The sequence below is a fragment of the Ceratotherium simum genome, chromosome 6 (assembly GCF_057802395.1).
Source record: "Ceratotherium simum simum isolate JZ-2026a chromosome 6, ASM5780239v1, whole genome shotgun sequence".
NCBI lineage: Eukaryota > Metazoa > Chordata > Mammalia > Perissodactyla > Rhinocerotidae > Ceratotherium > Ceratotherium simum.
In genome coordinates this window covers 29,362,791-29,387,565 of record NC_141905.1, presented here as the reverse complement: position 1 = coordinate 29,387,565, position 24,775 = coordinate 29,362,791, and the positions used below count along the sequence as shown (strand labels likewise).

The following is a 24,775-nucleotide window of genomic DNA, read 5'->3' as shown; positions in this document are numbered from 1 at the left end:
CTGTGACCTGATTTTCATAAGGTAAAAAAAACCAAATATTTCTCTAAACAAATATTTTATCTACCTTTAAGCTTCTTCTTAGCAGGATTATCTAATGGCAGCCAAAAAAATGCAGCTGTTTTCAGTTTCATTTAGGAAAAAATAATCTCAAAATAAGGTATTGGAACTGATTCTTAAACCAGGTAAAATTGCTCTGCTTTGTAAGGTAAAGCATAAAGTTTTATTTTATGCAAGGAAAATTATAAATATCTAATTACAAACACCAAATTATTTTGAATTTAGGTAAGATTCACAGAATACAGTTATGTCCATCACTGAGCACAGAACAAGACAAAGAAGTATTTTTCACTGTTTAAGATTCAGAAAGAATAGGCAGACTGCAAGCCTAATCAGCTTACAATTTTGCTCAAGAAAAACATCTTGTCTTTGGGGCCGGCCCAGTGGCGTAGTGGTTAAGCGCACGCACTCCGCTGCAGCGGCCTGGAGTTTGGATCCCGGGCATGCACCAACGCACCGCTTGTCAACCCATGCTGTGGCGGCATCCCACATAAAAGTAGAGAAAGATGGGCATGGATGTTAGCCCAGGGCCAATCTTCCTCAGCAAAAAGAGGAGGATCGGCAACAGATGTTAGCTCAGGGCTAATCCTCCTCACCAAAAAAAAGAAAAAAATCTTGTCTTCAAAATAATTAATGAAAAAAGAGAACTGGCCCACAAATAAGTCATCATATTACACAGTTTCACATACAATATAACTAAAAAAAAATTCTAAATCCTTTTGCCTTCTTTTACCCAATGAACCAGGCAACATTTCTATAAGGCCATGTCATAACAGTATAGGATCTGTATATTATAGGTGAGTAAAAACAAAACTATTCAAGTGAGTCAGTTTTCAAATTTCTCTTGTTCTTCATCAATCTTAGATAAAAGGAGTAAAGGGAGAAGGGGGAAGAGATGATTCTTTGAAATAAAGCTGTTAGGTCAGATGTATGTGTAAACTAAAATTTTACAGTAAAAAGAATAACAACTCTGCCCCTAGAACAGCAATGTTTGTTTTCCCTGAGCCAAAACAGATTGCTTGGACAGTTTTTGGTATCCTTACTGACTCAAACAAAATTACCTGTATTAAAAAAAGAAAATTAAAGTCTGCATTTCTGAAATACAATGAAGACTTTCCTAGGGAATCATGTTATAATGTCTGAGTTACTGGGGTAAGCAGGGTAACAGCCCTCCAAAGATGCCCACGTCCTGCTCTCTGGAATTTGTATACATGCTACCTTGCGTGCCAAAGAGACTTTTGCAGATGTGATTAAAGTTAAGGAGTATGAGGTAGGGAGATTATCCTGGATTATCTTGGGGGAGGCGGGGTGGCTCAATCAATCATGCAGTCCTTAAGCAGAGAACCTGTCCCCGCTGTGGCCAGAGAGAGGGATGTGACAACAGATTAAGGGTCAGAGAGATGCAGCATTGCTAGTGTTGAAGAAGGGGACCACTAGCCAAGGAATGTGGGTGGCCTCTAGAAGCTGGACTTGAAAGGCAAGGAAATGGATTCTCCCCTAGAGCCTCCAGAAAGGAACACAACCCTGCTGACACCTTGATTTTAGCCCAGTGAATCCATGTCAGACTTCTGCCCCACAGAACTATGAGACAATAAATTTGCATTGTTTTAAGCCACTACGCTTGTAGTAACATGTTACAGCAGCACAGAAAACTAATACAGTAGCCTATACACTTCAATAGACATGAAGAGAATTTCCGCTTAGAGAAAATAATGGGATGTTCTGTTAAAGAACAAATTTTCTCAACTGAACTAATATAATTTAAGATAGAGTCTTTCCATACAAATGTGTAAATACATGCTTTAAATCCATTTTAAATCTTTCAGACAATGATCCAATGTTATGTGTTATATACGGGTGAGTCAACACACCTTGTTCCCATGTCATCCAGTTCCCTAGTCTAAAAACAAGTCTGCAACACCAAAAAGAAGCCAGTACTGGGTGACCACCCTTCCCCACTCCTGTGAATTACTCACTCAATGAATTCCTCTTTACACTGCTGTAGCATCTCACATGTCTGCTGGATCTCTTGCTCACTCAAAAGCACCAACATCCCAATAGTTAGGTGAAGCTTTTTGGGATTCTGGAAAATGGTGCTATCAACTCCATGATCCTGTTATCAAAGGGAGAAAAACAAAAAACTCAGCCTATACAAAAGTAAATGGTAGGAATAGAACTGAGAGTCCAGAAATAAACCCACACATCTATGACTAACTGATTTTCAACCAGGGTGCCAAGACAACTTAACGCAGAAAGAAGCGTCTCTTCAACAAACAACGCTGGGACAACTGAATATCCACATGCAAAAGAATGAAGTTGGACCCTTCACCTCATACTATATATAAAAATTATATCAAAATGGATCAATGACATAAATATAAGAGCTAAAACCATAAAACTCTTCAAACAAAAATAGGCGAAAGTGTTTATGACCTTGGATTTGGCAATGGATTCTTAGGTATGACACTTATAGTATGGGCAACAAAAGAAAAACAGATAAATTAGACTTCATCAAAATTAAAAACTTTTGGGGTCAGCCTGGTGGTGTAGTGGTTAAGTTCACACGCTCTGCTTTGGCAGCCCAGGGTTCGCTGGTTCAGATCCTGGGGGCAGACCTACTGACCGCTCATCAAGCCAAGCTGAGGCAGTGTCCCACATAGAGGAACTAGAAAGACCTACAACTGGGGTATATGTACTGGGCCTTTGGGGAGAAAAAAGAAAAAGAGGAAGATTGGCAACAGATGTTAGCTCAGGGCCAATCGTCCTCAAAAAAGGAAGATAGTGCTTTTCCTTAAGAAAAAAAATTAAGAACTTTTGTGTATCAAAGGGCACTATCAAGAACGTGAAAAGAGGGCCAGCCCTGTGGCTTGGTGGTTGAGTGCGCGCGCTGCGATGCTGGCGGCCCGGGTTCGGATCCCGGGTGCGCATCGAGGCACCACTTCTCTGTCCAGCCTGAGGCCGAGTCCCACATACAGCAACTAGAGGGATGTGCAGCTGTGACATGCAACTATCTACTGGGGCTTTGGGGGCAAAAAATAAATAAAATCTTTAAAAAAAAAAAAAAAAAAAAAGAACGTGAAAAGACAATCTACAGAATGGGAGAAATATTTGCAAACCATATATCTGACAAGGGTCTAGTATCCATAATATATAAAGAATACTTACAACTCAACAAATAAGAACCCAATTTAAAAAATAGAAAAAAAACTTGAGTAGACATTTCTCCAAAGAAGAAATACAAATGTCTAACAAGCACTTGAAGATGTTCAATCTCATTAGTCATTTAGGGGACTGCAAATGAAAACCACAATGAGGTACCATTTCACACCCATTAGGCTGGCTATAATCAAAAAAGTAGGAAATAAGTGTTGTGAGGATGTGCTTAACAGGTACTGGATTTTCCTTTTGGGGTGATGAAAGTATTTTGGAATGATATAGAGCTGGTAGTTACACAACTGCAAATGCACTAAATACCACTGAATCATTCATTTCAAAATGGTTAATTTTATGTTACATGAATTTCACCTTGATAAAAAAATTTTTTTAAAAAAGGAACTGGTAGCTTGACAGAATGGTGTGCCCAGGAAAAACAGAACGCCATCTAAATGTAGGTTCTAAAAATATCCTTTTGTTCATTATCAGCTTTATTAGTTCCAGAGCAACTGGGCCGCTTATGGGCTTCCCCAAAGAATAATATACTCTTTATAAAAAAAACACTGTTTCTATTTTAGCAGACACTGCAGTATTTTCAGGCAAAATATTGTGTGTTAAGAATAAATTCTCCCATGCAAAGAAATGAGTGAAAAATTAATTTGGAGAGATATCCAGACACGGGAGTTGCCACATCAAATATGGTCATCCTTTTCTTGCACCATCAGTCTTTGCACTTTAAAACTTTTGTCTCTGGGAAGCAGAAAAGGTAAATATACTGATGAATCCCCTAAAAAAACTGATGTGAAATTCACTTAACATGCAATTAATCCTTTTAAAGTGTACAATTCAGTGGTATTTAGTGTATTCACAATGTTGCACAACCACCAGCTCTCTCTAGTTTCAAAATTTTTCCATTACCTGATAAAAACATCCCATACCCATTAAATAATCACTCCCCATTTCCCCTCCCCTGGTAATCTCTAATTTGCTTTCTGTCTCTTTGTATTTTGCCTATTCTGGAAATAGCATGTAAAGGAATCATATAATATACGACCTTTGTGCCTGGTTTTTTCACTTAGCATGTTCTCGAACTCCATTCAAGTTGTAGCATATATTGGTACTTCATTCCTTTCTACGCCTGAATAATATTCTATTGTATGTATATAACACAATTTGTTTATCCATTCAACCCCTGATGGCCATTTGGGTTGTTTCCATCTTTTGGCTATTGTGAATAATGCTGCTATAACAACATTCCTGGGGGCTGGCCCCGTGGCTTAGCAGTTAAGTGCGCGAGCTCCGATACCGGTGGCCCGGGTTCGGATCCCAGGCGCACACCGACGCACCGCTTCTCTGGCCATGCTGAGGCCACGTCCCACATACAGCAACTAGAAGGATGTGCAACTATGACATACAACTATTTACTGGGGCTTTGGGGGAAAAAAGGAGGAGGATTGGCAATAGATGTTAGCTCAGAGCCGGTCTTCCTCAGCACAAAGAGGAGGATTAGCATGGATGTTAGCTCAGGGCTGATCTTCCTCATAAATCAATCAATCAATCAATCAATCAATCAATAAAACATTCCTGTACAAGTTTCTGTGTTGACATATGTTTTCAATTCTTTTGAACATATACCTAGGAGTGGAATTGCTGGGTCATATGGTAATTGTATATTTTACTTTTTGAGGAACCATCAAACTGTTTTCCACAGCAGCTAAACCATTTTACATTCCTAGCAGCAATGTACCAAGGTTATTTCTCCACCCATTCATCAACACTTAATATTTTCCTTTATTTATTTTATTATAGCCATCCTAGTAGGCATGAAGTGGTATCTCATTGTGGTTTTGATTTGCATTTCCCCGTTGAACATCTTTTCATGTCCTTATTGGACATTTGCACGTCTCCTTTGCAGAAATGCCTATTCAAATCCTTTGCCCATTTTCTTCTTATTGTTGAGTTGTAAGAATTCTTTACATGATAATCCCACATCAGATCATGAATCCTTTTTGAAGGTAAGTAGGTCTCAAATTTCATTAAACTCATTCTGCGAATGAAGACAAGAAAAAAAGTTGAGAATCTTCTCCACCAACAGGAGCAAAGCAGGAATTCTATCTTTGAATTGCAAGTTCTTATCCCATAATCTGATCGCTGGACTAATTTATTTATTTATCAAATGCAGATAGCCTATATCCTGTTCTTGGTTTGTCTAAGACTGCCTAATTTTTGCCTTGGCAACAGGAGTTAATAGAGTATTCATTCTCTAAGTGATAATAGAGCTTGAGTTATTTTTACATCTATGAAGAGTTTTGTGGTTCTACACATCAACCAAAATTGCCTCATTTAATGAAAGTGATTTTAAGGAACAATCAGCTTTAAATGTGTCAAGGAAGGCTAAGTGCAATGCTTAGCACCCCAGCTGTTCTAACCCACAGCAGAACCTGCCACTTTAGAAAGTCATGCAAAATGTTAAAAAGCCCCCCCAAATGATTCCAATATGCACAACTCCATCCCAAACTAAGCTGAGAAGTGCTTCCTTAATGATAAGAGCTAATATTATTTTTGAGCCCTTACTCTGCTGTAGGCATTTCCTAAGCACTTTATATAGACAAATACCCTATGAGAGAACTATTATTATCCACATTTTACAGATGAGGAAACAGACACAGAGAAATAAAGCCATTTTTCCAAAGTAACACTGCTAGGAAGGGATGAAGCTAAAATTCAAATTCAGGCAGTCAGGCCCCAAAGCCTGTACTTCTGATCACTATTATATTGATACATCAAAAGCATGATCCAAAAAAGAAGAAAAAAAGGATTAATTTAACTTGATCAAAATTAAAAACTTGTGCTTCAAAAGACACCATTAAGAAAATGAAAAAACAAGCCTCAGAGAAAAATATTTGAAAAAAAAATATTTGCAAATCATATATCTGATAAATATATTTCTTCAATTCTTTAAAGTCAATAATAAGAAGATATACAATCCAATTTAAAAATTAGCAAAGGATTTGAATAGACATTTCACCAAAGAAGATGTTAGTGCCGTCAAGTTGATTCCAATTCCTAGCAACGCTGTGTACAGCAGAACGAAATCCTGCCCAGTCTTTTTGCACCATCCTCTCACCTTCCGGCACTACATCAGACAATGCTCTGCTGCTCTTCATATGGTTTACATGGCCAACTTTTTCAGAAATGGGTTGCCAGGTCCTTCTTCCTCATCTGTCTTAGTCTAGAAGCTCTGCTGAAACCTGTCCACCATGGGTGACCCTGTTAGTATTTGAAATACCAGGGACATAGCTTTCAGCATCACAGGAACACGCACCCGCCACAGTATGACAACCAACAGATGGGTAGTGTGGTTGTCTGGCTGGGAAACGAACCTGGGCCATGGCAGTGAGAGCACTGAATATTAACCACTAGACCACCAGTGCTGGCTCAAAGAGGATATACTATTGGCTAATAAACATAGGAAAAGATGCTCAACATCATTAGTCATTTAGGAACTGCAAATCAAAACCAAAATGAGATATCACTTCACATCCACCAGAATGACTATACTCAAAAAGACAGACAATAACAACTGTTGGTGAGGATATGGAGAAAGTGAACTGCTCATACACTGCTAGGGGAAATGTAAAATGGCACAGCCACTTTGGAAAACAATTTAACTTTTTTAACTCAGAAAGTTAAACATGAATTTTCAATACAACCCAGTCATTTCACTCCTAGGATTCTACTCAAGAGAAATGAAAACATAGGTCTACATAAACTCTTGTAAGCAAACTTCACAGCAGTATTATTTATATTAGCCAAAAAGTGGAAACATGCGGCCCGGGTTCGGATCCTGGGCGCGCACCGACGCGCCACTTCTCTGGCCGTGCTGAGGGCGCGTCCCACATACAGCAACTAGAAGGCTGTGCAACTATGACATACAACTATCTGCTGGGGCTTTGGGGGAAAAATAAATAAATAAATACATTTAAAAAAAACAAAAAAACAAAAAGTGGAAACAATCCAAATGTCCATCGACTGGTGAATGGATAAACAAAATGTAGTATAGTCATACAATGAAATACTATTGGGCAATAAAAAGTAATGAAATACTAATACACACAACAATATGGATAAACCTCAAAAACATTAGCTAAGTAAAAGAAGCCAGATGCAAAAACTACATACTATATGATTCCATTTACGTGAAATGTTCAGAAAAGGCAAATCTATAGAGACTGAAAGATAAATGGCTGCCTGGGGTTAGGAACGGGACTGCAAACAGGGATGAGGGATCTTTTCAGAGTGATGGATTGTGGTAATGGTTGCACAACTCTATAAATTTACTAAAAATGATGAGATTGTACATTTAAAATGGGTGCATTTTTTCGGTGTAAACTATACCTCAATAAAGTTGTTAAACATAAATATGGTATGTATGCCTTTTCTTTTTAAGAGCATCCTAGCAACCCTGAAGCAAATTTTTACATACAACTCAACCTGCTGACAGCTATCCTCATGGAATAGTTTAAGAGTGGTCATCTCTTGGGCCGGCCCCATGGCTTAGCGGTTAAGTGTGCGCGCTCCACTGCCGGCGGCCTGGGTTCGGATCCCGGGCGCACACCGACGCTCCGCTTCTCATGCCATGCTGAGGCCGTGTCCCACATACAGCAACTAGAAGGATGTGCAGCTATGACATACAACTATCTACTGGGGCTTTGGGGGAAAAATAAATAAATAAATAAAATTATAAAAAAAAAAAAAAAAGAGTGGTCATCTCTTACTTGACCTTTCTTATTTGATGACTTCCCAAAGGTCTTTCAATCTATAATGTTAAAAACACCATGTACACACAAAATCTTTGCAGATGACAAAGCTGATATCTCAAATCACTGGAGAAAATATGGTTTTTGTTAATAAATTATGTTGGGGCAATTGGACAGCCATTTGAAAAAAGAATACAATTATTCCATTCTTTGCACCACACACAAGAATAAACTCCAAATTAAAGACTGACATGTAAAAAACAAAACTATACAAGAAGAAAACATGAGTGAATTCCTCTTGAACCCGAATGTAGAAAAAGACTTTCAAACTAAGACTGGAAATCCAGATGCAATAAAAGAAAAGACTGATAAATTTGAGTACCTATAACAGAAAACTTTTACATGGCAAAAAAACATAAGCAAAGTCAAAAGACAAACAATACACTAGAAGAAGGTATTTGCAATACATATATTGCACAGACAAAAGGTTAATATCTCTAATATATAAAGAACTTTTAAAAATCAAAGGAAAAATGGTTAAAAGTGCTATTGAGCAGGAGCAAAAGACATAAACAGATACTTCGCAAAAATAGATATAAAAATGACTCAAACATATGGGAAAGATGTACAATTTCACTCATAAAAAAAGAGAAATGCAAATTCAAATTACACTGAAAACCCTTTCTTACCCATCAAACTGACAAAAATTCAAAAGCTTGACAATGTACTTTATTGGAGAGGCTGTGAGGAAAGAGGCACTTTCATATATTGCTAGTGGAAATGCAATATGATATAACCTCTATGGAGGGAAATTTGGCAATACCTAACAAAACAAAAAGTACATAAGTATTTATTTACCCTTTGACCTACTGTTATGGAGTAAATTGTGTCTACCCAAAATCCTTATGTTGAAGCCCTAACCCCCAATGTGACTGTATTTGAAGACGGGGCCTTTACGGATGGAATTAAGGTTAAATGAAGTCATAAGGGTGGGGCCCTAATCCAACAGGACTTGTGTCCCTATAAAAAGAGAAAGAGATATCAGGAGCACATGCACAGAGAAAAGGCCATGTGAGGACACAGCAAGAAGGCAGCTGTCTGCAAGCCAGGAAGAAAGGCTTCACCAGAAACCAACTCGCCAGCACCATGATCTTGGACTTCCAGACTCCAGAACTGAGAAAATCAATTTCTGTTGCTTAAGCCACTCAGTCTGTGGTATTCTATTATAGCAGCCCAAGCAGTCTAATTCACCCAGCAATGCTACTTCTAGGAATTTATCCTGAAGATACATTTCCAACAATATAAAATACATGTGCACAAGGTTAGTCACTTCAGTATTATTGCAAAATACTGGAAAATATTTAAATGTCCAAGTATAGAAGATTGGTTGAAAACTACACATAAACACATGTATAAAGTGATATGGAATGATTTCTCAGGACATAACATTAAATGAAAAAAGCAAAGTGCAGAAGAGCATATAGTTTGCTACCATTTGTGTAAGAAAGAAGGGAAAATAAGAAAACACACAGACATCTACTTATTTTTATAAAAAAGGAACATAGCACAAATAAACCAGAAAGCAATGAATCTGGTTACCTACAAAGGATGAGGGGTATGGGGTGGATAGGATACAGGAATGTGCAACTTCTTCTGAGTATGCCCTTTTGTATAGCTTTGACTTTTGGAAGCATGTTGATGCTCTACATATTCAAAATAAAATTAAATCAACAAGGATGAGAAGAGGGGAAAAAATCCTAAGTTTGAAAGCAAACTAAAAATGAACCCAACTGCATTTCAAATGACTATCAAATCCATACTTGAGGGGGCTGAAAAAGGAAGAACTAATCCAAGTAACTTATGAACACAATATTTGACTTTATATCTCAGTATTTGGTAGGGGAGAAGAGAACTGCAAACAAATCCTGAATTCTTTTAGTAGGTTTATTTCTCATAGATGCATAGGCAAAGCAAATCAACAATTATTTTAGATGTATTATAGGGTTGAGCAAATGAGTAAAGATTTTCATGTTGGAAGCCAGGATTCTTACTGTGGAAGGAGGGACATAAAAACATGGAATGGTGGAGGGCAAGAAAGAACCCTGTGGGGATGACTGCAATCAGAGGTATCTTTGTGAACTCTGATTTCTAAACTATGTATACACATGTATATGTATGTACGTGTGTGTATATATGTGTGCATATATACATGTATCTACTTCCCAGCTCTGGCCGCTGAAAGGGCCTAGAACCAAAGACATCCAGAGCATCTCCACCACTGGCGTTTGGTCTCTAACACCATTTCCCACTAAAAGGAACCAGGGTTCCTTAGAGAAATGGCTGATTCCAGGACTGGGACAGGGAAGTACAAGATAAGCCTGGAACATCTTGTTATGCTAGAAAGTATGGGAATACCAGGGGGTGGGAGGGAAGCATGTCACTAACACAGGAACCAACTTGAAGGGCCCCCCCACTGGTTAAATCGGGGACAATTTGAGCACTAAAATAATTAAGAAAAGTAATAATTTATAAACTATTGAAAAAATAGGAATATACGATTCTATATTAATGACAGATTGATAGATGAGAAGAGAGAGCTTTTCTTCCAGTAGAATACTGAATGTCAACTGGTAAATAAAGAGAAAACAGGAGAGTTGGAAAAATCATAATTTTGCAACCATCATACCAAAGATTGGTTCAGGCAAGAATCACCAAAGGATGCTAAATATAAGGAGAAATTTTGTTGAGAGGCAGAATATTTGCATAGTCTTAAAATATCTCCCCACAAACTGCTTACTGGTTGTAAGGAAAAATAATAACAACTATACAGCGAAGGTATTAATCAACACCTTGACTGGATGGTGTAAAAATTAATGTTACCAATGAAAGTTATCGCATCTAGATGCGATACACTGAGAAAGACATATCATCACTTACACAATGCTCCAGCCAGGAAGGCAGAACATGAGTCTATTCATGACGAAATATCAGATAGACTTCAAATGAGAAGTATTCTATTAAAAAAAAAAATCAATGTCAAGAAAGACAAAGAAAGGCTGTGGAAATGTTCTAGATCCAAAGAGACTAAAAAGACATGACAACTAAATATAACACCTAATCCTAGGCTGGATCCTGGACTAGAGGGGGAAAAAATGCTATAATTGACAAAATTAGAATGTGGATGGTAAATCAGATAAAAGTATCAATGTTAAATGTATTGAACTTGAGAATTATATGGTTATTATGTTAAAAAAAATTCCCATTCTTAACAAATATATATTGAAGTATTTAGGGGTAAAGGGCCGTGACATACGCAATGCGCTCTAAAGCAGTTCAGAAAGAAAGAAAGAAAGAGAGAGAGAGAGAATGATAAAACAGAGTCAAATACTAACAATAAGTGAATCTGAGTAAAGGGAACTATCCTTAGTCTTACAACTTTTCTATGAATTTAAAATTATTAGTATCCCATTGCTGCTGTAACAAATTACTACAAACTTAGTGGTTTAAAACAACACAAATGTATTATCTTACTATCTGGAAAAAGGAAGCTCTAGAACTTTGTTTCCCTTACCTTACTCTTTGGGAGCCTACCACTTTAGCGACTTGAGTTCACTTGCAAAGAAAACACTGAATACTTGGAAACCAAACAGAGAGAATGCAAAAGAGCAGGAAAAGGAACAGATGGAATACCTAAAGGCCACATAATCTGAAGTCTTTTCAGGAATTCTGAGTTATACGAGTTCAAATAGTCTTTAACTGTATTGGAGATTATATAATTTATATGTAACCCTACTGCACAATCTTTTGATAAATGGAGAAATACTCTAAATTTTACCCTGCCTAGCAATGCCATCTACCAAGAAAAACTTTTCTCTTACTGAATTATCTACATTTAATGTGAAACCACACAATCTTCAATGCAATGGCATAAATCTCTAGAGCCACTATTTTTCTTTGCTTGGAATATATCATATTCCCACCCACAAGCTTCTTCACTGAAATGAATCAAGACCAACATCAAATTCCTTACCCCAGGGGTTTAATTACACTGGGCCCTGCTCCAAGTTTACCATTACTAGGAGCTGGAACTGTTTTATTCCATTAGGTTGGCCATCCAGGCTGGCGCCTGAAAATTCTAATGGTGGTGATCTTCCACCCAGCAAAGAGAAGCAAAGGGTGAAGTAACAGGAATTCCCTGAGGCAGTTTTGTCTAGATGAAAAAAAACAGTGTTTCTTTACGGCTAAGTCACATCCATGAGCCTCAGTTTCTTTATTTGTTAAATAAGGTCTCATCCAAGAAAAAAATGCATGTAAAGGCTACCTCCACAGAAAGCTTACGTGCAAGCCTAACCCATAGTTCAGAATTCAAAGTCATGTTCTAACTCAGCAGTTGCCAGTGCAAGACTTCAACACTCTCAATCAAACTGTAGCTCCATGATTTACCACTAGCCATCACCACATTATCACAGGCCCTTCATTGATTTCACTTTTAATCCAGCACTCGGGCTCCACTGGGGCAGAACTGCTGGTAGCATGAACAATGAAAAAGGAACAGTGAAAGCTAAAAACGTCAAGCTTGGGGAAGAGGACAGTAGAGAAAAGTATGGATTAGCCCACCAGGGAGCATTCTCTCTGCTTCCTTGAAGTCCTGGTTAGAACTCCTTTCCACACAGATGGGATATAACACAGGTGCATCTGCCAGAGCTGTCAGCTAGCAGAAGGGAAGCCTCGCTTCAGACTCAGATCCCAAAGGTCTTCCTTACATGCGAGTTAAGAAAAGAACATCTAGGGCCGGCCCCGTGGCTTAGCAGTTAAGTGCGCGCGCTCCGCTGCTGGCAGCCCGGGTTCGGATCCCGGGCGCGCACCGACACACCGCTTCTCCGGCCATGCTGAGGCCGCGTCCCACATACAGCAACTAGAAGGATGTGCAACTACGACATACAACTATCTACTGGGGCTTTGGGGGGAAAACAAATAAATAAATAAAATCTTAAAAAAAAAAAAGAAAAGAACATCTATGAATCTGATCCAAATGTGTAGCACCAGGAATGTAAATAATTTATAATTACTCTGTGTTGACAGTACATGCTGAGAGCCAGAGATAAAAAACAATCCTCAAATTATATTCACAAATATCATCTTCCAGGAACTCCAGGCATAACAAAGGTTTGTGATTTAGTTATAAAAGGCCTTTAACCTGGAATACAGAGTCTAGGATTCTAATTCCAACTCTGTTATGAACCAGCTGTAACTGGGCAAACCATTTCACTTCTCTAGACCTCGGTTTCCTCCTCTGCAAGATAAGGGAGATGGCCTAGTTTACCCTGAAATCAAAGGTCTTATAAATTTTTTACGTGCTCCCACAAAACCCACAAATAAGTACAAAATAGGTATGTGTAAAGGATCAATTCACTTCCTGATATTCTATGCAAAGAAAAAGAGGAAATAAGCATGGAAGCCTTCTTCTATGCTCACTATATTTTCTTTCTTTTTTTTAATGGCCAAATCCCATAAAACCACTTCTGGGCAGGTGATATAAACCTCATTTACATAGGAAAGTTATTGAAACAAAGCAGACTGGTGAAAAGATCATTTGGCTTTGCAACCAGACAGGCCTGGGTTCAAATTCTAATTCTGCTACCTATCAGCAGTGTGACCTGAGGTGAGTTACTCAATCGCTCTGAAACTCAATTTCATCATCTACAAAACAGACATTTCCTTCTCAGGGTTGTTCTGAGGAGTAAATGAAACATGTGTGAAGCCTCTGGCACCCAGTAATATGGAAGAAATACAGGCTTTCCCCTCTTCTTGCTTTTTACGTGACTATGCAACACTCGAAACAAATTCCACCTTTGTTCTCCCTTTTAAAGCACCATCAAGAGCTAAATTAGGCTCTGCTGAGTCATTTCTATTATTCTTTAAGAATGTTCACAAAAGCTGTCTTTGATTTGAGAGCCTCTATATGTTATTAATAAAATACCTTGTTAAGTTGAGTAAGTTTCAGAAAACAGAGTTTTGATTCTCCTGGCTTATAAATTCTATCCAGACATAAGTACAGGAAAGGGGAGAGATTCTTAAAAACAAAGGACAAATATTCAAGCATCAGCTTTTATACTGACTAGAAAAAAAGATCTTTCTCATGCATTGTCTAAATATCCTTACCCATTAAAAAGGAGCAAAGAGCATCTCCCCTTCACAAAAGGATGTATCTCTCTTACCTTTGATGAACACAATGAATAGTTAAAACTACTTTTCTAAAAGCTTAACTATTCCTCGATAGTTACTTGAAACCACTAGTTAGCAGTCCATCTACCAACCTACATTTATTCCCAAAGACAGACACTGATCACTCAAACACTAATAATAGATTAATGATACACCTGTTCAAGCCAGACCCTCAGCTTCTTTTAACCCACAGTATTATTACAACAGCAGCTAACACCTATATGGACCTAGCGATGTGCCATGCTCTGCTCTAAACACCTTAAATTTATTAACTCATTTACTCTTCATATCAACACTAAAGGTAGGTACTGTTATTATCCCCACTTTAAAGAAGACCTCCGAAATATCTCTGGAATATATTCCCTCCTGAATATGCCACAGACCCTAGCCTTTTTTTCAACAGACTGTATCAATACTCTCTAACTGGTAGCTGCCTCTGTACCCTACTCCCTAACTCTCAACCCAGCCTCCACACTGCCTTCAGAACTATTTTTCTACAATGCTAAGTTAATCACATTAGTCTCTACTTAAAATCTTTACTAGTTCCTGCCTATCTATAGGATTCATTCAAAATCTTTAACCCACACAAGACCTTTCACAAACTGAACACCATTCACCTTTCCACTCTTAACTCCTACCTCTTCCCTACCCTACCCACTTTCTAGGCTCCAGTCTTAACAAACTCCTCATTCTCCCCTGAACACAGAAGACTAGAACACCTCCGTATCTTGCAAGTGCCATTTCCTCTGCCCAGAATGCTCATCCTCCACTTGCCAGCCTGGCACAAACACTTGTTCTTCCTTCAAGACTCTGCTCAAGTGTCACCTCCCTTACTTTCCGACCACGGGAGAACCTCTCCCCTGGGTACCAACTGTATTCCCCCCTCTAATAGCACTTATCTCACAGTACTATATTTCTGTAAGAACACTATTTCCTCCCCTAGAGTACGGGATCCATAAATGTAGAGTCCATTGTTAGTACATATTATATAGCCTGGCAAATTGTAGATATTTAATAAATAGAGAATGAATGAATAAAACATAAACACTTGTCACAACAACCATATCCATCCAAATGGTGAAATACATGAATCTTGTAAACATCTCCTTTTCTTACTTTCTTACCAAACATCAGAACTCAGGAGTTTACAACTTTTATTACAACCAAAGACAACTATCCCACCTTCATTCTAAATTAATTCACAAGATAATTACAAATCCTGCCAACTCCCCTTATACATGAAGAATCCTAAATTACACACTAAAGCTTTTATATATAAATTTTCTTCTTCAGTGAATAATACTAAATGGAAAAAAATAATCCTACTGGTGGGGGGTGAGGGGGGCCAGATCCATTAGCCATTTCTTCCCAGTGTCAGCCTTCACACTACAATATGAGCAGAATTATGTAGTTTCTAGAACTATAACCTATTTGGGTTCTCCAGGCAGCCTAAGAAATCCCCTGTTGCCCAGACAGATCTATAAGCCTTCAGAATGCTCAACCAAACACAGTTTTGAATTACTGTTTTTCATTACTGATGTGCTTTCTACTGGACCCTGCTGTGAGATAAAATGGAATTATAGCAGCATTACCAGCTATAGAATGACTGAGAGATATACAGGGTTTTAATATACTTCTTGAACTCTCAGACAGTGAGACATCTTTGAATCTTAATGCAAGAGAGGAAAGAATGAAAAAATAAGGTGTAGTTTATCTGCAGATCACATAGATGAAAAATACCTTGCCAATGTCTGTGAGCAGCTAAATCCTACATGAAATACTCAGGCTTAGGGAGCTGAAGCCACAGGGATGATGGTGATAATGTCTGCAGTCAAACAACATTTCTTATATAATTGATCAGCACAAAGGAATTTATTCTAAAACATAAATTCACAGTTTCCTTGGAGAGTCAAGGGTGAGGTCAAGGACAAGTCTGCCACCAAATAAAGAGAGAAAAGAGGCCAATTATTTTAAAGGAAGAAAAGAGAAGTTCAAGGAAGAGTGACAGAAGGACAGGATGAGACCTGGGAGTAGAAAAGTCGTCTGTTGTATCAAATATGTCACCTTCACGACAATGTCTAAAAATGAAAATTAATAGCTGTGGTAGGCAGAATTCTAAGAACGACCCTCAATGACCCTCACCCTTGTGTAATCCCCTCTCCTTTGATTGTGGGAGGAACCTGTGAACGTGATGAGATATCACTGCTGTAATTATGCTATGTTATATGGCACAGCTGACCTTCTCAGACAGGGGGATTATCCCGGTGAGCCTGATCTATACACAGGGGCGCTTTAAAAAGCAGAGTTTTCTCTGGCTGATGGCAGAAGTCAGAGATCTGAAGCACAAGAAGGATCTGAAAGAAGCTAGAGAGAACACGTGCCCAGGAAACGGGAACTTCAGACCTACAGCCACAAGGACCCGAACTCTGCCAACAATCTGAATGAACCTAAAAATGGATTCTTCCCCAGGGCCTCCAGATAAGAGACCAGTCTGGCCAACACCTTGATTTCAGCCTTATAAAACTCCAAGCAGAGAACCCAGCTGAGCCCACCAGGTCTTCTAATCTACAGAACTACTGCAGTACTATGAGATGATAAATGGGTGTTGTTTTAAGTTGCTAAGATTGCGGTAATTTACTACGCAGCAATAGAAAACTAACACAATAGGGTGGGGTACAAATGTAAACTAATAAACTCATATTTCAACAGTATCTTTCACCCCAGAGATTCCAAGTCAAAAGGACTTGATATATTTGATGTAAGCTGTAAAGGAAGATAAATTCACCTCAAAAAAAGAAAGACAGGAAACAAAAAATTAATAATATTAATGAATGTTTTTAAGAAGATAAAGAGTCTTACTTCCTTCAGTCCTGATTCAGTCCTAACATCTTTTTTTAACAATTAGGGAATAGTTGGGCCAGCCCCATGGCTTAGCAGTTAAGTGCACGTGCTCCGTTGCTGGCGGCCCGGGTTCGGATCCCGGGCGCGCACCGACGCACCGCTTCTCTGGCCATGCTGAGGCCACGTCCCACATACAGCAACTAGAAGGATGTGCAGCTATGACATACAACTATCTACTGGGGCTTTGGGGGAAAAAAATAAATAAATAAAATTATTTAAAAAAAAAAAACAATTAGGGAATAGGATATGATTCAGAGTTGAAAAACCCAAGCATAACCAGGAAGGCTCTGCTGCTCTTTTTTAAATCCTCAAATACTGTGCAAACTACTACCCAATTCTAATCAAGACTGGTCCCAATGAAAATACCAGCTGAAAGACTGGTGCAACTGGTTAACAGACAAGCAACCATAAAAATTCTTCAATTTAAACCAGACTTTTTTTTCCGTTCAAATAATTTCCCACAGCAGCTCCTAGGACTAATTTCCTATATTTGTTCTATTGGATTGTATAAATTACAACAGTTACTAGGTCCTATGCAATTCTGTATCATCCACTCTACTTAGCCCGGTGGTACCCACTAGCTGTGGTACCTTGAGCAAGTTACCCACTCTGAACTGCTTCACCAATAAAATGGAAAATCAATATCTACCTCATACGGATGGACTGAAGATTAAACAGAAGAAACATAAGAGGCACTCAGAACACTGTCTAGCACAATGTAAGAGCTCAATAATTATTTGCTATTTTATATATCACTCAGTGTTAACTGAATAAAAATAGTGGTAAACTCAGTCCTATTTACAATATTACAAATTATTAGAAAAAAGTACGAATAGCAGCATTATTCATAATAGCCCACAAGTGGAAACAACTTAAATGTCCATTAAGTGATGAATGCATAAACAATATATGGTATATATATCCATACAATGGAATATTATTTGGCCATAAAAAGAAATGAAGCACCAGGGCCAGCCCGATGGCACAGTGGCTAAGTTCATGTGCTCCACTTCAGCAGCCCAGGGTTCACAGGTTCGGATCCCAGGTGGGGACCTACACACCACTTATCAAGCCATGCTATGGCAGCATCCACATATAAAGTAGAGGAAGATGGGCACGGATATTACCACAGGCCAATCTTCCTCAGCAAAAAGAGGAGGATTGGCCATAGATGTCAGCTCAGGGCTAATCTTCCTCAAAAAAAAAAAAAAAAAGCAACAGTGTTACATGATAAAATATGAATAAACCCTGAACACATTATAAGTGAAAGATGCCAGACACAAAAGACCACATATTAAGTAATTCAATTTATATGAAATATTCAGAATAGGCAAATCTGCAGAGACAGAAAGTAGATTAGTGGTTGTCAGGGGCTAGGGGAAGGGGGCAATGGGTAGTGACAGCTTAAAGGGTATGGGGTTTCTTTTTTGAGGTGATGGAAATACTCTGGAATTAGACAGCGGCAACAGTTGCATAACAGTAAATATACTAAAAACCAATGAACTGCGTACTTTAAAAATGGGAATTTTATGTTGTATGAATTATATCTCAATTAAAAAATGTATGAGAATGTCTCCTTTTGCACATGAAGTATTAACTCCTACAGGACTTGCCCTCCTGCCACCAATAACTAAAAAACTAGATAAAATATATAAAACAGATGTTTTCAGACATTGGATAACAGATGGTGCTGGGCTGACTGAGCCCCATCCTGGGTTTCTGACTGGAGACAATTTCCAGACAGCAACCCAGAGTTGGGAATCCAAACAGAGTGCTGTGATCCCAATGAGTTAAAGTGGCAAAAACTGGAATTTGGGGATGCCGAGGTAAATAAAATTTGCAGGGCCAAGCACTGAAGAGGAAGAAGCTATGCAAAAAAAAAAGGGCTCCATAAATTTGCATAAATGTCTCTGAGACTTTGACTGAACAACAATCTGCACATGCATAGGGTGAAATCTACAAGACCAGATAAAGAACAACTTCTGGGGAATTATAAGCCAAACAACACCCAAAGCTCAAACAGCAGGGAAACACTCAAGTTCTCGCCAGAGTGGAGAGACCACTCCTGAATACACAGAGCATTGAACAGAGATTCCAGGAGGGACACATCTTAGTAGTGAGGCTAAATTAGCCCTAGAGTAAAGAATACTCTAGATCTGTCCTTAAAAGGCTTAAAAACAAGCTTTGGAATGATTATGCCAATCCACAAATAACTATCTTCCAACAAAGTTTAAGATTCTCTAAAGAGAAAAAAAAGTTTGCTCTCTACAAAGTAAAATCACAATGTTCAGCATCCAATAAAAAATTACCAGACATGCAAGAAACAGAAAAATGTGACCCATAAGCAGGTAAAAAATTGGTCAATAAAAATAGAACTAGAATGCTATCATGCTAATGAAATTTTAATGACTTTAAAATAGCTTTTATAAGTAAGCTCAACTATTTTAAGGAAAACATGAAGATACTGAGAAAAGGAGGATATAAAAAGAAGAAACAAATGGAACTTCAAGAGATAAAAAATAAGAGCAAAAATGAAAATCCCATTGGATGGGATTAACAACAGACTAAACACTTCAAAAGAAAATCAGTGAACTTGACATAGCTACAGAAACTATCCAAACTGAAGCAGAGAGAGGGAAAAAAAAGTCTGGAAAACAAATGAACAGAGCTTCAGTAACCTGTACACCAATAGCAACTGGTCTAATATATGTGTAATCAGAGTTCCAGAGGGAGAAAAGAAAAAGAGAAGAGAAAAGATATTTGAGGAAATAATGCCTCAAAATTATCCAAATTTGGAGCAACATCAGCAAGATGGCAAACCAAGAAGATCCAGGCCCTCATTTCACCACAGAAACAGCAAATAAACAACATACAGACCAAAATAGCTTTAGGAGAACACTAGAAACCAGTTAAGAAGCTGCAACAACCAAGCAAATGCCTAACCAAGAGAAAACTGCATTCAAAATAGTACGAAATGTCATGTTTTCTCTCCACCCCTTGCCCCACTCCTTCCCCAGTGCAGCACAACACGTCAGGAGAAAGCAACCCAATTTCCACTCCTCCATTACGGCAGAAGGAAAAGAATGAAAGTAGACTGCAATGTTCTGGCTTCTTAGGAGGTTGCCTGAGGAACTGGCTTCTGTCTTGCCTGACTCGGAGTGCTACTGTGAACAGTGCCATAGTCTGGATATCAGGGTGGAGGCCACTGTAAGTAGTGCCCGCACAGCAAGGGAGCTGCAGAGGACAGCAGACCTGTGGGCACCTGGGGACAAGAGATTAGAGGCACAGGGATACAACAGAACATCTAAGGCTCCAAAAGGAAGCAGGGGTAAGACCTTAGAGAAATTAAGACATTTAAAAGCAGCCATGTATATGGGAGAACTGGAACAAAAGCACACGCACAGGCCAAGGAAGACGTATACTCAAAAAAGGTTTGAGGAGACCCTGAGACAAATCTGAGATATTTTAAGCACCAAATAATTAAGCACAACAGTAAATTGTGAGCCCTCGAAAAAAATTAAAATTCATGAAACCATACACATAATAAATAAATGTAAAAGTAAAGGGAGAAGGAAGGTCTCCTCCTTACAGCAGAATGTACAAGGCTGAATACTAAATGTAAAGTGAGCGCTAGAGTTGGAAAATGATCATTTTGCAACCATCATGGTAAAGATTGAATGAGGCCAGAATCATCAATGGATGCTAAGCTCAGGAGAAATGTTGATGAGGAGCAGGATACTTGCACAATCCTAGAGTATCTCCCCACAGGTTGCTTATTAGTCACAAGGGAAATATAAAATATAGTTATTATACTTAGGAGAAATTGGGCAACATCTTGACTGGATGTAACATCACCTATGAAAGACAGATGAACAATATATGTCCCTAGATGTGATATCCTCAGAAGGACACACCACCACCTATGCAACACTCGGAGAAAGCGTAACATCAAGCTAACCGTGAGGAAACATAAGACAAACGCAAAAAAGAACGCTCTACTTCAAATATGTCAATGACATAAAAGTCAGAAAGACTATGAAATGTTCCAATTAAAAGAGGTTAAAGGAGTGAAAGTTAAATGCAATTCCTGACCTTACCTTGGAACTTGTATTGCAAATGTTACAAAGAACATTATTAGATCATATAGCATTAGAGCATATAGGTATTCCTTGTATTATTTTTTTCACAATTTTTATAAATTTAAAATTATTTCCCATAAGAGAAAAAAAAGGCAGCTAAACATATTACACATAAAGGAAGAAGGAATTACAACAGATTTCTTATTAGAAATTATACAAGCAAAAGACAACAGAATGATGTCTTTCTAATGCTGAAAGAAAAAACTATCAACTTAGAATCCTAAAACCAGTAAAAATTATCTTTCAAAAAAGAAGATGAATTAAAGATTTTTTTCAGACAAATAAGAGCTCAGAGAAAGTGTTTCCAGCAAACCTGAACTATAAGAAATCTTACAGAAAGTTATTTATATATAGAAGCAAAATTAATGACAACTAGACAAAGGATAGGAGGAAGAAAACAGATGATATATTGTAAGGTTCTTATAAATAAAGTGGTATATTATTATTCGAAGGTGATGAATTAAAGACATTTTTGTAAACCTTAGAGCTTTTACTTAAAAAATAAAACCAACAGGTGTAGCTAATAAGCCACTAGTGTGGATAAAATGAAATTTTTAAAAAATCCTAGATCCAAAAAATGGTAAGAAAAAAAGAACAAACAAAAGATGGGGCCAAAAAAACTGCAAAATGGTAGATTTAAACCCATCATGAATGACAGAAGAAAGAGATAATATGGCACCTTTGAATTGCATCACACTAGATGGTCGACGTCCCTAAATTCCCTCCTTTCCTGCTCATTTCCCCTATATAACTGCCTCAAGATTCTGTATGATTTTAAGATGGTTTTTTAGGACACCCATATCTATAATTACATTAAAAGTAAATGGCCTAATCACTCCAGTTAAAAGGCAGAGATGTCAGACCAGATTCAAAAAAAACAATATCCTGGGCCGGCCCCATGGCTTGGCAGTTAGGTGCGCGCGCTCTGCTGCTAGTGGCCCGGGTTCGGATCCCGGGCGTGCACCGACGCACCACTTCTCCGGCCATGCTGAGGCCGCATCCCACATACAGCAACTAGAAGGCTGTGCAACTATGACATACAACTATCTACTGGGGCTTTGGGGGAAAAAAAATAAAAATAAAAAAAATAAAAAAATTAAAATAAAATAAAAAACAATATCCAACTATATGCTGCCTTTAAGAAACTTATTTTGAACATAAAGATACAAATATGCTAAAAGTGAAAGGATGGAAATAGATATACAATGCAAATACTAATCAAAAGAAAACTGGAATGACTATATTAACATCAGAAAAAGTAGATCTCAGAACAAGGAATGCTATTAGGGATAAAAAGGGACATTTCATAATTATAAAGGGATCAATTCATCAAGAAGATACGATATATACACAATGGAATACTACTCAGCCATAAGAAATGATGAAATCCAGCCATTTGTGACAACATGATGGACATTGAGGGTATTATGCTAAGCAAAATAAGTCAGAGGGAGAAGGTCAAATACCGTACGATCTCACTCATAAGTAGAAGATAACAACAACAAACAAACACACAGAGACAGAGATTGGATTGAAGGTTACCAGAGAGGAAGGGGGGGAGGGAGGAGGGCAAAAGGCATGATTACGCACATATGTGTGGTGATGGACTGTAATTAGTCTTTGGGTGGTGAACATGATGTAATCTATGCATAAACAGAAGTATAATGATGTACACCTTAAATTTATACAATGGTATAAACCAATGTGACCACAATAAAATTTTTAAAAGTAAAAAAAAAATAGTGACACGATGTTGAATTATTCAGATGGTCCCATGTGATCAGCCCTTAAAAGCAGAACAGTAAGTCTGATCTGAAGCACTGGTGTAACAGCTACATTTTAAGTTAGCATGAGGGAAGCCACCTTAGGGAAAGGAAGCAATATTGTAACTGTGATCCTGACTCACTAGTCACTGAGAATGCACTCTAGCCTGTACATATGGCCTAGATGACTAGCCTAGATGACTAAGCACCTTTCACTTCTGCAAAATACACGATCTGCTAGTTCTATGACTCTTGCTTACGTATATCTCCCAGCTGTGATAAGACGATAATTTTGTTCTCTGAATTCCCAAGGAACATGATGACCTCCAGAAAGAAAAACTCTACGTTGGTACCCATCATGAATGACAGAAGAAAGAGATAATATGGCACCTTTGAATTGCATCACACTAGATGGTCGACGTCCCTAAATTCCCTCCTTTCCTGCTCATTTCCCCTATATAACTGCCTCAAGATTCTGTATGATTTTAAGATGGTTTTTTAGGACACTAGTCTATCATCTTCTGATTATGCTGGCTAATCATAAATTTTCCATACTCCAAACAAAAAAAAGAAGATATGAAAACAATGACAGAACTGAAAGGAGAAATAGGTGAATCCACAATTATAGTTGGAGATTTCAACAGTCCTCTCTCAATAATTAACAGTACAAGTAGATAGAACATCAGTATGGATATAGAAGACATAAAGATCACTAATGACCAGATGACATAAAACATTTATAAAACAATCAACCACAAAACATCGGAATACACACCTTTTTCAAATGTACATAGAACATTTACCAAGATAGACCAAATTCTGGAACAGAAAACAGGTATAAATGCATTTAAAAGAACTGGAATCATACTCAGTATGTTATCTGACCAAAAGAATTAAATTAGAAATCAGTAATAAAAAGATATTTGGAAAATCCCCAAATGTAGAAAAGTAAACAACATAGTTCTAAGTAACATATGGGTCAAATAAGAAATCATGAGGCTTACAATGCATGTGAATCTATAATTATCTTAAAATAAAAAGTTTAATTAAAATACTAAAAAAAAATCACACAGGAAATAAGAAAATATTTTGAACTAAATGAAAATGAAAGTACACATATCAAGTTTGAGGGGATGCAGATAAAGTAATGTGTAGAGAGAAATTAACATCTTTAAGTGCTTCTTTCTTAGAAAAGTCTCATATCAAAGATATAAGTTTCTACATTAAGAAGCCAAAAAAGGAAAGATGAAATTAAACCCAAAGCTATGCATAAGAAATACAATAATAAAGATAAAAGCAGAAATCAATGAAATAGAAAATAGACAATAGAGAAAAATCAATGGAACCAAAAGCTAGGTTTTTTTTAAAAGGACCAATACAATTGATAAACCTCTGGCTAGACAGATCAGAAATAAAACAGAAAAGGCACAAATTATCAATATCAGCAATAAAAGAGGGAATATCACTACAGAACTTGCAGCCATTAAAAAAATAAAATATATCAACAATTTTATTCCAATAAAATTCAAAAACGTAAGATGAAATACACAAATTCCTTGAAAGACACAAAATACCGAAACACACTCAAGAAGAAGTAGATAAACCTAAATAGTCCTAACTTGGCTAAAGAAACAGAATTCATAATGTAAAACTTTCTCAGAAAACTCCCAATCTAGATGGCTTCACTGGTGAATTCTACTAAACCTTTAAGGAAGAAATAATATCTACACGAACTCAGAAAATAAAGAAGAGAACACTTCCCAACTCATTTTACTCT

At 37.7% G+C, this 24,775-nt stretch overlaps 1 protein-coding gene across 6 annotated transcripts in view; it reads right to left on the bottom strand.

The window, feature by feature from the left end:
• ASCC1 (activating signal cointegrator 1 complex subunit 1) overlaps positions 1–24,775 on the bottom strand; it is a 101,491-nt gene that overhangs the window by 55,522 nt on the left and 21,194 nt on the right. For all 6 annotated transcript variants that reach the window (XR_015552459.1, XM_014784885.2, XM_087432050.1 and 3 more), the window contains exon 6: positions 2,034–2,170. Coding sequence is in view for 5 of the 6 variants with exons in the window: in XM_014784885.2 (XP_014640371.1) it covers positions 2,034–2,170 (137 nt within the window). In the remaining variant the exon portion in view is untranslated. The remainder of the gene's footprint in view (positions 1–2,033; positions 2,171–24,775) is intronic.